A 17,220-nucleotide genomic window follows, 5' to 3' on the forward strand; every position below is an offset into this window, starting at 1 on the left:
TGTGCACTTGCTGTACAGTATGATGGGTATTTAGCATCCATTCTCCTATTTAGTATTTCTATCAATAATGGGAATAGTACTAATAGCTGCCATTTATTGAGTGCTTAGTATATGCCAGACACTCTGCTTCAACACTTTATATACAATATCTCATTTAATTCTTATATCACTTCTATAAGGTAGGTATTATTGTTTAAAGATGATGAAACTGGCTAAGTAACTTTTCCAAGGTCACATAGCTAGTTAGACGCAAAACTGTGATTGGAACCTAGATCTGGGTAGACTTTAAAGCCTGTGGTGTTTCTCTTTTCTTTTGCTGTCCCCCTAGCAGCTGCCTCTTTTATTGTCCAGGAGCCTCTGGGCTCTTTTACTTTCCCCTGAATTATCCATATACAGTTGATCTACTCTAAAGAAATGGTGCAACAGTGGGGGCTGACTACCATTGGGCCCAGCCTGCTCTCTGGAATGACTCTCCCAACAGCTGTTGTGTCCTAACTCTGCCTCCTTTATAGGCACAATATGCTAGGGCTCGGGGTGGGAGTGGGGAGGGGATGGAGTACTGTTTGGACTTCTTGTTATGTCAAGCTAGTGCCATATGTCATTCAGTCATTAATCCATTTACTTATTCATTCAACAAATATTTACTGGGTGCCTGCTCTGTACCAAGCACTTATGCTGGGTGCTGGGGATAAAGATAACAACCTGCCCTTGCCCTCAAAGGGCTTACTGTCTGGTAAGTGCCGATTGTGTATAAGTTGTCATCTGCATCTGGTGTGAGCCTCAGCAAAGGGGAAAGGGGAAGGTGAAGCTGTTGGAATGCCCACACATTGCAGTCTTCAGCCACAGAGCGACCAGGCACTGTTGTCCAGGCCTAGCTGAGCTGGCTGTTCCCTCCTCTGCTGCCTTCAGCCTCCTCTTCACAGCTTTTCCCTGCTCTGGAGAGAGTAATAATCTTGATGTTTGTACATCCCTTTATAGAGTGCTTTCCTACCTATTATTTCAGTTGATTCTCACAGTTCTGGGAGGAAGGAATTATTATCCCAACCTTTGGGTGAACAAACTGAACTTCAAATATTTTGTGATTTATCCAAGCTAGTAAGTGGCTGAACTGGGATTTGAACTCAGGTCTGCCTGGTTCTAAGTAACGTACTTTTTTCATTGTATCTTCCTCTTGCCCCATGTAGTTGAAGATGGACTTCATAGAGATATTAAGTTTAGTTCTAGTTAACCAACTTTACCCAGTATCTACCATATGCCATGCTCTCTCCTGGGCCCTGAGGACAAAGACATGCATTAGACCTCGCATCTGTCTGCCTTTAGGAACTCCATGTTTAATGGGAGAGACAGGTAATTGAATAGGGGATTGACCATGAAGTACCAGGATTTAGGTTTCTTCCTTTATACCGATGGAAATAACAGTATTGCCTTGTGGATCACTGGACCATTTCATCTTAAGAAATGGCTGTGGTTTGCATTAAAACTGTAAAGCATAGGATAAGAAGTCAGTTCTCAGGTAATGGGCTCACTTAGCCCTCCTGCGGCTAGGATTAGACCTAAGACCAGACCCAGCTAGACTGGGCTCAGGAATAGAGGAAGCGAAGCTGTGGCACCTCGGTGACAGCAGGAAGCATGGAGCCTTCAGTACATGGAGTAGTGATGAGTTTGTCTCCTGCCTTTGCCACTTATGTGCTATGTGACTTTGGGCAAGTTACTCAACTCTGAGTCTCAGTTTTTGTATCTGTACAGTGGAGCTAATAGTAGAACTGGGTTCTTACAGTGATGAGAACTAAATGAGGTATTGTATGTAGAGTGTCAGAACAGCACAAGATAAGTAGCTGCTTAGTAAATTTTACTTTCCTTCTCATTTCTCTCATTACTTAGAAGTAGATAGCATTCAAGTTCATAGGTTTCTTTGACAGATAGACTGTAGAAAAGATGACAGTTATTTTGATAAGTGAGATGAAGGCCAGTACACTGGGTAGAAGTGCTGTAAAGAGGAGCTCCAAGAACTCCCAAGCTTGTAGGAAACATCTGATTTTACATAAGTTTACACAGAAGAAAACTGAGGCCTCAGGGGGAGAAACCAAGCAGCTTATGATTGGACAAGGAAATCACTTAATGATAGAGCCAAGACCAGTAACTAGATCTCTTGACACCCCCCCCCCAACCCCCAACTTCCCATCAGTGTCTCACTGCCTCTCTTGTCACTGGTTTTGATTGCTTCCCAGGGCTAGAGAAGGAAGTAGCTGCTCCTGCATGTCCGGGCAGGAGCATTGACACACACTGTGATGTCAGAAGCTTCTTTTCTACCTGGGGAAACAGAGCTATGCATCCGAAAACTACACTGATCTTAGGGAATAGTATAGTAGTAAATGCGCACTTGTGGGATCCAGACCAGTGGTTTTTCAATCTTCCATATCTCATACCCTTCTTCTGTACACACCCTGCATTCCAACAGAAGAGAAACAAAGTCCAGTTTTTCCGAGGTCATTTTTTTGATTACAGGTCCTCCCCCTTATGAGAGTTCTCAATAGTACAGTTGAAGGTCACAAAAAAATTACAGTATCTGATTGGAAGTAAATTACAGTGACTCAAATACAAGCCAACAAGACAGCTACAGTGTTTGTCATCAGCAAGTTTAAATTTAATGAATATTAAATATATTCATTATTAAATATATTTAATTGGGTTAGGTTTAGGATAATTCAGAGGTCACCAAAATCACTAGGTCATGCAGCATGACATTTTGACCAGGGATAGACAGGAAAATGCACTTACAAATAAATGGTGGGAGTGTGGGTACAGGAATATGGTGGACAGTCCCTACAAGGGGAAGCACAACAGAAAATTTAGTCAGGTGTGGGTATGGTCACAAATGGATAATCCTTAGAGTAGAATGCTGTCTAAGAAATGGTGGCCATGAGGAGAACGGCAAACAAATTTTTGGTCAGTGTTATGTGTTCCTGCGTAGTCCCCATTGAGACCCACTGGCACAGACTCTGTTCTAGAATGCAGAGGGGAGCAGTCACCAAGAGCTAGAAGTCATGGAAATGTTCCTGGAGGAGGTGGGTAATGTCACCAGGATTCTTCCTGGCTTTGTGGGCGGGGAACTGAGTGCCTACTCTTTGCCTCAACAGGCTGGCTGTAACCAACACCACCATGACAGGGACTGTACTGAAGATGACCGACCGGAGCCACCGGCAGAAGCTGCAGCTGAAGGCCCTGGACACGGTGCTCTTTGGGCCTCCTCTCTGTGAGTCCTGTGGAGAGAGGGCTGCTGCTGTGCCCTGGAACCCAGGGCAGTGGGGGTGGCTGGGCTGAGGCCTGGCTTTCCTAGGCATACCTGTAAGGCAGTGCCTCCATTTTCTCTACTGTCATTAATGCATGAAATGTATCACATTTTAGTCCAGCCAGCTATCAACATCCATTCATTAGATGTATTAAGAAAGTACCTACTTTTGTGCCAGTGCTGTGCTGGACCCCGTAGGAAGACCTGGATGAATCATATTCTGCCCTAATGGGATAAAATGAATGTTCTGGACAGATGCACAGTGCTTCTGAGGTTGAGAGGAGGGATAGAGAAGGCATACTGTTGAAGAGGTGGCTTGTAAGCTCTTCCTTTAAGGATGAGTAAGGACTTTATTCCATGGAGGTGACAGGAGAGGGCATTCTAGGTGGAGGAAACAACCTGAGCAGGCATACGAAGGCTAAAATATGAAAGCTATGCTCAGGGATAAAGTAACCCATGCGGGTGTGAATGCCATTTAGCTGTTTTCTGCCCTTACCGTGGGTGTGCAGAGTGTATGAACTGATTGCTGCACATCTCGTGTCCTTGGACAACCAAAGAGGACTAAGTAGGCTTTCATATCACATTTACCAGTAGAGAAAAATCAATAGAGATAAAGGGTGTTTTCTTCCTCCAGTCATTAGCTGGGAGAATTGGGTGGTTCGGCTTCTGAAGATCTGCAAGGTGGGAACAGCCAACCCTGACCTCCTATTCTAAGTGAACTCAGGAGGAACAAAAGTGGTAAGTTTCCTTAGAAAATTAGCCTCGACAAAACAGACTCTTAGGGTCCACTCCCTGTCTTTTGGGAGCTGTTGGCATCAGTTGAGGACGCCAGCAGCAGAATGCTATAGTGCCAAGAACCAGTCCAGAGAAACGGCTGGCAAGCAGGGTCAGCGGCAGTACCATAGTCCCTCCCCTTATCCATGGGGGACATGTTCTAAGACCCTCAATGGATGCCTGAAACCGCGGATAGAACTGAACCTTATATATACTGTTTTTACCTATACATATATGCTTATGATAAAGTTTATAATTAGGCATAGTATGAGAGTAAACAGTAATAACTAATAATAAAATATAGAACAATTATAACAATATACTGTAATAAAAGTTATGTGAATGTGGCATTATTAAGTAAAATAAGGGTTGCTTGAACACAAGCACTGCAATACCACAGCAGTCGATCTAATAGCCGGCGTGGCCACTAAGTGACTAATGGGCAGGTAGCGTATACAGCATGGATATGTTGGACAAAGGGATGATTCACATCCTGGGTGGGACTGAGTGGGACAACGTGAGATTTTCATCATGCTGGTCAGAATGGCATGCAATTTAAAACTTAGGAATTGTTTATTTCTGGAATTTTCAATTTAATATTTTCTTACTGTGGTTGACCGTGGGTTACTGAAACCGTGGAAAGTGAAACCGTGGATAAGGGTGGGTCTACTGTATAGCATTTCCCTGTTCGTGCATTTGGCTTGACAAGTGTCCAGGCTGATAATCTCAATACAGATGGGTCTGTACCTTTTTTTTATTTTTATTTTTTTTTATTTTCAAATTTTTAATTGACTTTATTTTTTAGAGTACTTTTAGGTTCACATCAAAGCTGAATAGAAGATACAGAGATTTCCCATATACTCCCAGCCCCCATGCATGCACAGCCTCCCCCATTATTAACAATCCCCAGCAGAGTGGCACATTTGTTACAATTGATGAACTTTCATTGATACATCATTGTCACCCAGAGTCTGTAGTTTACTTTAGGGTTGACCCTTGGTGTTGTGCAAAGGGGTTTGGATAAATATAACATCGTGTATACACCACCAGTTTAGTATCATACAGGATAGCTTTACTGCCCAAAGATCATCTGTGCTCCACTTATTTATCCCTCCCTCCTCTGCAACCCCTCACAGCTGTGATCCTTTTTACTATCTCCAAAGTTTTGCCTTTTCCAGAAGGTCTGTACCTTTTGAAAGTGTGGTACAGAGCAACATGGGAGAAGGTTGTCCCCCTCTCCTTTGCTGCCTTTTTATTTTTGGTCCTAGTACACATTTTTGCTTACCATTCATTTATAAGTTTTGAACAAATGACACGCTGAATGGCTCTTCTCTTTATGTGAGCTCACCCTCTGTACTAAGCAATGGCCTTTCATTTACTAACATTTGTTGAGCACCTACTCTGTACCACTGTAAATGACAGGGTCTCTGCTCTCAAGAAATTCCATCTATATTTATCCAAAGAAATCCAAAACACTAATTCAAAAAGATATACGCATCGTTATGTTTACTGCAGCACTATTTACAATAGCCAAGATATGGAAACAACCAAAATGCCCATCAATAGATGACTGGATAAAGAAATTGTGGCATATATAGAGGGTGCAAAAAAAAAAAAAATGCATACACATTTTAAGAAAGGAAAAACTGTATTAAAATTGTAATACAATAAATGACGCTAGCATTCATTTGATTAATGTCATCTTTTGGGCGAACATCATACTACACATTGCTACCGTAATTCAATTCAACTTTGAAAGGTAGATAACGTCTCTTAAAATATGCACATTTTTTTTTGGCACCCCCGGTATTTTGGCAGTAAGGGATGAATATCTGTATCTGCCAGGGGCAGGATATTATGGGCAGTAGAGAGGGTGGAGAGAATAGATTGGGAGAGGGATTCCAGAAAGTGATAATGATTGGAGGCTCACTGTCTCAATTGTAACTGTCACCTTGAAAATTCTCACCATTATCCTGACACCGTTAACATTTCCACATCTAATTTGTTTATACTCTGCTCCCCTGCTTTAGGCCTGACTGTGTTAACAGTTGACCTCATTTTGCTAAAATCTATTTATAGCACTCAGGCTAGGAATTCTGCCACCCTCTAGGTCCTCAGGTCCCAGCCAGTTTCCCTGGATTAGCTGCTCTCCTGAAACCTCCATGGACTCTCTGCCCTGGCTATGTTCCCTGGGTGCGAGGTGGATTCTGAGAGATGAGCTTGTGCAGGGGCTGTGCAGGACAGCTGGCGTACTCTTTCTGTCCCCAGGAGCTGGGTTTTGCCATTCATGTGCACTTTATATTGTACACTCCCTACCCGCTTCCTGCTAAAAACCTCCCTTCCTTCTTCCCTTTTTCTCTGCTTTCCACCTTTGCTGACTACCTGCTCTGGTCAGGCTCTATGCTAAGTGTGGGGCTACAGAGATAAATAAGTCTTGTGGCTGGCCCTGGGGAGCTCACAGACTATCAGAAAGAAGGTGACTGACATGAAAGCCAAAAAAACACAAAACAGCCCCCGAGCTAGCAAGAGATAATCCATGTTTACCTGACCAAAGAGTGGATTGACTAAGGGAATCCTAGTTCAGAGGAGAAGGAATGGAAGGATATTTGTGGACTGTGGGGGCTGGGAAGGTAGTAGGAATTGAAGAATGGGGATGGGATTATGATGGGAAGAAGTACATCATTGGTTAGGCATAGATTAGAGTCTTCTCCCCCCTTCTTCCGCCTCTCCCACCCCCACCCCTACTCTGGTTCAAGCCGTTGTTTCTCAGTCTAGTTGTGTAGCTCCCTGGCCCCTGCTGGTATTATGAGCCTTGTGCTCCCCCCGGCTGAGGCAGTCGGTTGCCAATCTGTTGGCCACTCACAGCAGCTCACGGCAGCTCACAGTATCCCGCGCCAGCACTCAGCAGCCCCGCTGCAGCTCAGGGCAGCTCACGCCAACCTCTGGCTGCTCATGGCAGCCCAGCTCCAGGGAGAGCTGTTGTTCACAATCTTAGCTGTAGAGGGCACAGCTCACTGGACCATGTGGGAATTGAACCAGTGACCTCGGTGTTAGGAGCTTGGCACTCCAACCACCTGAGCCACTGGGCCGGCCCAATAGACTAGTCTTGATTTCCTTATTTTCTCCCCTTTTTCTGACACAATAATATATAGATTCTGTATTATCCAGTGTTCTCCAGAAAAACAGAACCAATAGGATATGTATATAGATATATATAAGAGGACATTTATTATAGGCATTGGCTCACGTAATTATGGAGGCCAAGAAGTCTCATGATTTGCCATCTGTAAGCTGGAGAACTAGGAAAGCTGGTGGTCTAATTCAATCCAAGCCCAAAGGCCTGAGAACCAGGGGAACTGATGGTGTAAGTCCCTATCTGAGTCCGAAGACCCGAGAACCAGAAGCACTGATGTAAGAGGGCAGGAGAAGATGGATGTCTCAACTTAATCTGAGAGAGCAAATCTGCCCTCCCTCCACCTTTTGGTTCTATTCAGGGCCTGAGGATGATTGGATGATGCCCACTGCATTCGTGAAGACATCTTTATTCAGTCTGCCATTGAAATACTAATCTCGGGGGCAGCCGGTTAGCTCAGTTGGTTAGAGCGTGGTACTCTTTAACAATAAGGTTGCTGGGTTTGGTCCCCATATGGGCCACTGTGAACTGCACCTTCCACAACTAGATTGAAACAACTACTTGAGTTGGAGTTTGTGGGTCCTGGAAAAACACACTTTAAAAGAAAAAAAAAAGGAAATACTAATCTCTTATGAAGACAACCTCACAGACATACCCCGGAATAATGTTTTACCAGCTATCTGGGCATCTCTTAGTCCAGTCAGGTTGACACATAAAATTAACCATCACAGATTCCTTTAGGACTCTGGGGTTCAGCCCAGGGCTCCACTGAATGAACCTGATAATTCTCACATCCACTTCTCCAGCTTCTAGCTCTTCCTCAAACCCATATCCACATCCTTAATTACCTACTGGATATGTCCATCTGAATATTTCCAAGACACCTCTAAGCGCTTCCATTTACAACTGTGCATTTGTGATAATACATTTTACAGGAAGTTGAAGTCCAGATGGGGGAAGTGAATTTCATAACAAATTGGGCACCATAGAACCCAGACTTCCTAATACTCAGTGCTGGATGCCTCTTTTGATGGCACAAGAATTTCTCCACATGAGGCCTTATATTTAACCTTAAAGGCCTGTCCTGATAGCAATGTCACAGTCAGCTCCCAGGAGGATTTTTGGTGGGAAAACTCAGGCCTTGGAACTTTTGCAGTCACACGCAGGCTAGATCAGGAGCTACAGGCATCTCCATGGTGAGAGATGTTTGCATGTAACAAAGCAGAAACAATACCTGATGAAGTGTGTGAAAGTTGTAGTGAGAAAGTGGTAGCAGAAAGACCAGGCAGTCAGGCAAATCTGGGGTTGAATCCCAGCTCTGTCACTTTTTATGAACTCTAACAAGTCAGTGCCCCATATGAGCCTCAGTTTTCTGGTTTACAGACTGGGAATACTACTCTACCTGAGAAAGTAGTTGTGGGAAGTAGAGATGATGAATATAAATGCCTGGTACATTGTGTATTTTCTCTATTTTCCTTCCTTATGTGGATTAAGGAAAGGGAGACCTCATACTTGAGGCTTATCAGTAATGATTCAATCCAATGAATATTTATTGAGTGCCTTCTGTGTGTTGGTCGGTGTTGTGCTGACACTGGCGTATGGACAAGTAATGATCAGTAGGGGTCACAGAAAAACTCAGCCGGCTTAGAGTCATTTTCTTCCTGCCAAGCCTGGTTGCTCATAGGATGTGACAGGAAGTATAGCTGAGCTTTAGCTATGCATTTGGCAAGGCAGAGGGGTGTATGTGTGGGGTGGATTCTTGTACATTTAGGTGGAGTCAAAACTGGTTGATGAGATCCAGAGGGTACTGATAGGTGGAACAGTGTTACCTTAGATCCTATCCTTGGCCCTGGTCATTGGCAATTTTTATTCCTGACTTGGATGAGAATATGAAGCTGGAAAAAATAATAGAATCGTGTTCCAAATGGATCTGGACAAGGTGGAATAAGGGACTGAATAGAATAGATAGGCACCTACTCTGTGTGTCCACCTTCACAACTTTGAAGTGTTGGTGGTAGTAGGGGGACGCTGCTGATTGCATGGCATCTTCTTTGAACAAGAATACCTTTGACTTTTGGTAGGAATGTATAGGGAATGTTGGAGTTGAGAAGCTCTGGGAAGCCAAGATTAAAAGTTTTTAACAAGCAGGAGCCAGAGAGTACACCAGCCTCTGGTAGAGGCTGTGTAGGAGGCAGGTGTGTTCCAGAAAGAAAGGCAGCTCTCTGTGCTGCATAGGTATCTTTTCATGGGACTTGAGGGGCAGGAAAGTGAGGACTTGAGTATGGCTGGAAGTGTAGGTCTGCCAGGAGGCTAGAGGGTGGCCACTGGATGACCCTTAGTTTTATCTATGAGAGTCTGGCATAAACATGTAAAGGACATGGCTACCACCTGGACCTGGTAACTCCCCTCCCTTGGATGGAAATAGAATGTACTAATCTGTCTTTGATCCCACACCATCCTCATGTCCTGCTGCTCAGCCTGTCAGTGAGGACCTATGAATGGAACCCTTTTTCTCAAACTGGTCCTCAGTTTCATGCAGTTCCCAGTTGCATGAGTTTTTTCGTATTGTCTAAACTGCCTCAACTTGGTGGCTCTCCCTGGGTCCTTTTAGATTCCCATTGTCCCCTGTCCTTTCCAGGCATTGGGATCCTGTCAGTCCTTCCTTCTTCCTCTCCCCAATCTGAGGGTAACCAGGAGGTCATTTCCTCTTTACTTCCTTCCTTAGCTTCCACATCCAGGGTCCTCTGAGCTCACAGCTACTCTATCCCAAGTGTGGTACAACCCAGGTAGGGGCTATCACAGCAGCCGCCTTCTCCTTACGGTGTCTCTCTCAGGTCTCCTGCACTGTGGCCCAGATGCGGTATACTAGAAACAATGTGAGGCTCCAGGAGTGCCCCTCTTCTGGTTGGCTTAGTTCTTAGGACATGGCTTTTGTTCTTATCTTCTGTTGTCCCTTGGTTAGTTTTTCAGTTTTTCTCTGGAGACTGATTGTTGCTCTGAACCTCAGCTGGTGACTGGGGTCCTGGCCCTCCACCAGTTTGTTACCAGGCATTCTCTGCAGGGAGATCTGCCCCTCTGTTCCTGGCATGTTAATGTCTCATATATATCACTCTCTTGAGGCGGCTCCTGTTCTGCTTGGTCTCTGGATTGGGCCACAGCCCAGAAATGCTCTCCATAGATGAGACTTACAGCCCTTTACCTGACTGGACTTTGCACCTCATACCTAGAATAGCCTAGTAGTCCAGGAGACCTAGTTCCTGTAGTAACTTTAGTCCCCCAGGCAGACCTTAAGCTCTGCGACATTGCTATATACCCATACCTTCCTATCTACTCTAGCACCCTAGCATTGTTTACTCTGTAGGATAGAAACCATTGCATCTGGGCACCTGAGCTCATCCTGGACCAGAGATGGCTGGGATATATTGAGAAAACACTAATGCTTTTCTCTTTCGTGCACATTAGGGAAGCATGATTTAATAAGTTTCCTGTATTGCTCTGAGGCCTCTCATCCTTCCCGAATTAGGCCTTGACATAGCAGAGAAATAGGCACGGAGCTTACTGTAATAGTGTGTGGCATGTGTGTATCTAAGAAGAGAAACTAATTCCTCCTGAATGGGAAGCCTTCATGGGAGGGGATGCAGTGGAGCCTGCAAGGCTAAGTGTGCAGATCCTGACTCACCATGCCCTTCCTCTCTCGCAGTGACCCGCCATAACCACCTCAAGGATTTCATGCTGGTGGTGTCTATCGTTATTGGTGTGGGCGGCTGCTGGTTTGCCTATATCCAGAACCGTTACTCCAAGGAGCACATGAAGAAGATGATGAAGGATCTGGAGGGGCTACACCGAGCTGAGCAGAGTCTGCATGACCTTCAGGAAAGGTAAGACCTGCCCCTTCCCATAGTTCTGGTGCTGCCAGCTTTGGGGAGCCTCCTGTTTCCACTGGGGCTGTGGGCCACCTGGTCCTTGAGACCGTGCTGACACGGTCGCCCAGGCTGTGTCATCCTTCCAACGCTGCACCGGGAGTCCAGGTTCCTGCCACTCAGTTGCACGGGCAGGTAGTCCTACCCAGGGCAGAAGCTTACTTCTGTCTTTTTTCCCTCTGAGCTTCAGAGGGAGAGATGTGCAGCTGTCAGAAGTCTTGAGCTTCCCTGGTTGGATGGCTCATTAGGGGTCATTCTGTCCTTCATCCTACCTCTGGACTGCTTCCCTTCCCGTAGAAATAGACACAATGAACTGTTCTGCACTGTTCCCCAGAGAAACCGCACAGATCTTTCTTCCTAATACCTTCTAAATCTCATAAGTACTCACTTATTGTATGACTTTGGGCAAATCCCTTTCCCTTCTAGGACTTATTTCCTCATCAGTAATATGAAGGTGTGGAACTGGGAGAGCACTACAGGCCTTCTAGCTCTGATAGTCTGGGATTCTGTTTAAATAAAACATGGCCTAACAACTATTGTAGAAGATCTAGCTGTGAAAAAAGGTGCCAGCCAGTCGATCTAAGTACTCCCTGACATCTAGGTACCAGGTCTGTGCTGGGAATTGTAAGAAATTCACTGCTTCTGGAGCAACAAAGCTCACACCTGAGAAGGAGCAATGAGCACACACTTAGTGCAGTGACTCAGTGCCAGCTTACGGAACGAGAACCCTAAGGACTGGAAGGGCACAGAGGCAGGAGATGAGTGGATGGACTGTGAGGAGGTGGCCTTGAAAGAGAGGGGGAGGTCCTGGTAGTTAAGGTTCAATGCATAGAGTGAGGCCAGACCCCTGCCACCTGACAACTCACATGGAGAAGTTGAGTAGGATGCAAAAGGCCGCAGAGAGTCAATGCAGGTGTTTGGTTTTTGCTTTGTTTTGTTTTTGAGGAGAGGACTACTTTAGGACTGTATTTAGGACGATTGTTCTGGCAGCCTAAGCACTCAAGTTGGGAAGTCTTTGCAGGAATCCATGTAAAAGGAAATTAAGTCTGGCTCTCTTCTGTTATTTTTAAATGATAGATACTATTTTCTTTGGAGGGATGGGGAAAGGATTTCTTGTGAGCTAGGTATTATTAAGTCCTTAAATGCGTTGTTGTTTTTAATCATCACAATGCTGTGAGGTAGGTGCTATTATTATCCCTATTTTAGTGTTGAAGAAATGAAGGCTCAGAGAGGGTAAGTGCTTTGCTTAGGGTCACATATCAGTAAGTAGTGAGCTGGGAATTCTGACACCCAAAGGGTGCTGTCTCAGTAAAGGCAGCGCTTTCAGATACATTCCCATGGGCTGGTCTTCTAGGGGGCAGGAGGAGGAGTTTTATCTCAGAGCTGATTCCTGGCTACTTTACTGGGCTCCTTGTTCCCAGGCCCTTTGCCAACTGGGGGCTAAATGCTGCTGTCTGGGCAGTCCCCATTCTTCATTTGTCTGAAAAACATGTACTGTTTTCATTCCAAAGGCAAAGAATCTAGGCAGGAGACATTCCAAGTTTGGGGATAAAACTAAGCTCCCAATCCTCCCTGATCCCCAAGGCCTCCAGAGCTAACTGACCACTGTGGCACTTAGAGAAACAAATGCACGCACATGCCTGGAGACAGGCTAACACGTGTGTACACACACATATCCTCCTCTGACAGTGTCCAAAGCCACATGCCACCTCGTCCCTCCTTCCTTTAATAGGCCTGTACTACCAGCCACCATTGCCTTTTTTTTTTGCAGAGTTCTTGATATTTTGGGTGAATAAATGTAATGCTCCATGTGCATTCCAGTTAGGATTTCATTGGGTTTCAAGATAATTCTTTGAGGCAGGCAGGAATTTTGACTCCCATTTAAAAATGAAAAAACAGGCCTGGTACAGGGAACAGACTTGTCCATAGTCAAACAACTACTTTAGAGCCAGAGCTTACAGACAGGCAGGCTGTGTAATTTTCTTACTTGTAATGCTAATTGATTGCTACCTTCAAGATGCTCCGTCTTCTGTGGAGATGGAGTGGGGCAAAGCTCGACGGACATTTATTTGCTCATTTCTGTTCCCAGTCGTACTTATGGTCTTCATCTCTATTAGATCCTGTTAAGACTATACAAGTGGGTCAGTTTTGATTATACTTTAAAGGAGTTCCCTATTATATGGAGAAGACAGATGTATCATAGGCTTTTCTCAAGAGGCTGCTTTCAGACAGGAGACTATTTCAGTGAAGAATTGAATCCCTACTGGTGTAATTTCAGGCAGTTGGGTCATGGAGGAATACAATAAAGGAAGGTATTCACCCAGGGAAGGAGATAGGGCAGGAAATGGCGCCTCTGATTTGTTTTCAGCTGTGTATGTAGCGCCACCTGGTGTGTACCTTGAGAGGTTCAACTCCCTTTCTCTCCACGGACAAAGTGGGCAGAAGACTGCATTGCAGTTTGTCAGCAGGAAGCATGTAGCCTAGATGTTTCTTCCTCTTTCCTTCCTGCTTGTCCCAGCATTTTCTGAGGCTTCAGGTATTGACAATCTGGACTTGGGATTTTTTTTAGAGGTTGAGTTCTGTTTTTGCCTCTTCTGTTTCACCTGTTATACTTTGACCTACTTAACTCAGTGGTCAGCGCTCTTGTCTGTGGGTCCTGCTTGTTCTGTAGCCTACCCTTTCTCTGCTGTAGCTCAAGTCTAAGCCATATATCACTCGTCTTCTTCATCACGCTTTCCCCCTTCTATCCTGGTCCCCCGGTAATTTGGTGGTTCCTACTAAGGTAGGAAGACCTGACAGTGGCTAAATCCTTTCCCTCATCCAGAGGGATTAGCAAACTCTTACTTTTTCTTCTGGGTCTAGCCCATGCCTTGCCTTTGACTCCTTTCAGGTGAAGTTGATCACTCCATCTTTTGGGCTCATCCAACACCTTGTATATCTCTACTGCAGAACTTGCTGCACTGTGTACCGTTATCTGTTTACTTGTCTAAATTAGACTAGATCATGAGGTCCTCAGTGACGAACAGTTTTCTTATTCATTTCCGTATACCTAGGGCTTAGCACAGAGCTTGGCATTTAGTAGATACCTGAAAGGACTTGGTGAATGAATGAATGAATGAATGAAGATAGATAGATACATGGAAGAAAGAAAGGAGGAAAGTAGGAGGATTAGTTGGATAGAAGGTTTGTCAGTGAACAAAAGGATTGTGTGGGTGGTTAAAAAGATATATTTTCATTGTAACCAATGCCCTTGAGCTATTACCCATCATGGAAGATACTTACGAAGGGAACTCAGGCTTGAGGGAGGCAGGGGTTCTCTCCCAAGCCCTGCCCAGCCCCTTTGGCATGAATTTTTTCTTTCTGTGCTTCTAGGAATAGATACTCAGGAGTCAGTCCAAGAGGTACAGCTCAGTGGTTCCTTTTTCATCTTCCTTAAATCTCCCCATTACCACCACCCCAGTCATATCAGCCGTCAGGCTTTCTCTGGACCTTTGGTCTAGCTTGCAGGGTATTCTACATTTATATGGAACCTTCCAGATACCCCAGTATAAGGGGAATAACTATGGTATTTGAAGTCATACAGATTGGAATTCTAGTCTCAGTTCTACCTGCGGTTACTTCCCCTATCTACACCTTCATATCCACACCTGTCCCAGGCTGACAATAAAATAATATATCTGCAGGGAGGACAGATGTGAAATGAAATATGTTGTAAACTAGTAGTTATTATAATTTTTGTATGTCAGACACTTTACAGGAAGGATTCAGATGCCCGGGAACCTAGCTTCACAGCCTTTATTACTGGCAGCAAAATGATGGCCAATGTAAGAATAATAGTAACGACTGTGGTTTCTGCTGGCCCTGAGCTAACTCAGAGCCAGAGAGTCAACAAACTAGGGAGAATACATGCTGAGTGCTGGAGCCCTCATTTTCCCCCTCACGGTGTGTTGGCTGGCGCCCCTTGCGTGGCCTCCTCCAGCTCTCTGCATTACCCATTTCCCCCTCCCTCCCCCGCCCCCCAGGCTGCACAAGGCCCAGGAGGAGCACCGCACAGTGGAGGTGGAGAAGGTACATCTGGAGAAGAAGCTGCGCGATGAGATCAACCTTGCCAAACAGGAAGCCCAGCGGCTGAAGGAGCTGCGGGAGGGTACTGAGAATGAGCGGAGCCGCCAAAAGTATGCTGAGGAGGAGCTGGAACAGGTAAGAGAGTCTACACATTCCTGGACACCTGAGGGAGGTGGGTAAAGGACAGGGGCCAGAGTCTGGCTGGAAAGTTTCGTGTGAGGACTTTGAAATATGGCTCAAAGAATATCTCCAAGAGTTACTAGACTCTTAACCAATAAGAGTAGTGAAAAAGTTGCAAAAAATTGTCACTGTGATTTTCAAAGAACAGTGGATAACAGGTGATAACAGTTATTTTGTTGATTTTTTTATTGAGGTATTTACATAGAGAAATTAAAAGTATACAGCTGGCAAGCTTTTACATATACATATGCCTGTGTAACTGCCATCCAGATCAAAATATAAATCTTTTAAGCATCCCAGAAAGCTCACTTTTACTGCCCCCTGCTGTCAATATTCAATCCAAAAGGTAGCTATGGTCATAATCTCTAAACCAGGTTAGTTTCACCTGATTTTGAACTTCACATAAATGGCATTATATAGTATATATTCTTTGTGTTTTGATTTCTTTCACTTAACATTATGACTGTAAGAGGCATTTATGTTATTGCATAAAGTGATAGCTGGTTTATTTCCATTGCTGAGTAATAATCCATTGTATACTGGAAATTATGTATCTATTCTCCTGTTGATAGACATTTAGGTTTTCTTTTGCCTTTTGTAAACAACACTACTATGAACCTTCTTGCATATGTCTCTTGGTGGGTATAAGCATTTATTTCTGTTTGATATATAACAGGGCATAAAATATTTAGCTTTGTTAGAAACTGCCAAACAGTTTTCCAAAATAGTGGTACCGATCTATACTGCCATCAACAATATGTGAGAGTTCTAGTTGAGTTACAACTTTGGTATTTTTGGACATTTCAGTTCTACACATTCTGGTATGTAGAACTGGTATGTAGTGATATCTCATTGTGATTTTAATTTTCATTTTCCTAATTGCTGCTAGTATTGAACACCTTTTCTTAAATTTATAGACCATTTTCTTTGAGAATCTCTTCTCGTTTTTAAAATTGGGTTGTCTGTCTTTTTCTTAATTGGTTTGTAAGAATTCTTTATATATTCTGGATGTAGGTCATTTTCTCAATATACATATGAGTACATATATATTGCAAATATTTCTCCTAGCCATGGCTTGCTTTTCTGCTCTCTTAATATTATCTTTTAGCAAATAAGTTCTTGATGTTAATGAAGTCTGAAGTCTGATTTAATCAATCTTTTTTTTTTAATGGTGCTTTTTGTGTCCTGTTTAAGAAACCTTTCCCTATCCCCAAGATATCTTTCTAAATTTTCTTCTAGAAGCTTTATTGTTTAACTTTTCATATTTAGGGATATGGTTTATTTTAAATTAATTTTTGTATATGATATGCGGTAGGAGGTCAAGGTTCATTTTTTCCCCTCAGGTAGATATTAGATTAGGTGATCATTCAGGAATCTCTATCCTGTTCTGTGGTCTATCCTTATACTACACTTTCTTATAATAAGTCTTAATAGCTGATAGTATTAAATTCTTAAGCTTTATTCTTCTTCAAGATGGCCTTGGCTGTTCTAGGTTCTTTGCATTTCCATATTAGCCTGTCATTCTGCTGCCTACCCCCTGCACCCCAAACCCCTAAAACGCCCTGCTGGAGTTTTTATTGTGTTGGCATTGAATGTATAGATTAATGTGGGGGAAAATTGAAATTTTAACCATATGAGTCTTCCAATCCATGAGTATTGTTTATCCTGTCACCTATTTAGGTCTTAAAATTTCTCTCAGCAACATTTTATAGTTTTCAATGTAGAAGTCTTACACTTAAAAACATTTTTTTTAACTTGCTCTTATTTTTCTAGCTTCTTGAGGGGGAATATTAGGTCATTGATTTTAAACTTTTAATCTTTTCTAATATACGCATTTAAAGCTATAAATTCCCATGTAA

At 43.8% G+C, this 17,220-nt stretch overlaps 1 protein-coding gene across 8 annotated transcripts in view; it reads left to right on the forward strand.

The window, feature by feature from the left end:
• The window catches only part of STIM1 (stromal interaction molecule 1), a 183,083-nt gene that overhangs the window by 149,846 nt on the left and 16,017 nt on the right, over positions 1 to 17,220 (forward strand). For all 8 annotated transcript variants that reach the window (XM_019732633.2, XM_019732632.2, XM_019732634.2 and 5 more), the window contains 3 exons: positions 3,138 to 3,253; positions 10,897 to 11,074; positions 15,139 to 15,316. In XM_019732633.2, coding sequence (XP_019588192.1) covers positions 3,138 to 3,253; positions 10,897 to 11,074; positions 15,139 to 15,316 — 472 coding nt within the window. The remainder of the gene's footprint in view (positions 1 to 3,137; positions 3,254 to 10,896; positions 11,075 to 15,138; positions 15,317 to 17,220) is intronic.

This window comes from Rhinolophus sinicus, linkage group LG06, assembly GCF_036562045.2.
Source record: "Rhinolophus sinicus isolate RSC01 linkage group LG06, ASM3656204v1, whole genome shotgun sequence".
Classification (NCBI taxonomy): Eukaryota; Metazoa; Chordata; class Mammalia; order Chiroptera; family Rhinolophidae; genus Rhinolophus; species Rhinolophus sinicus.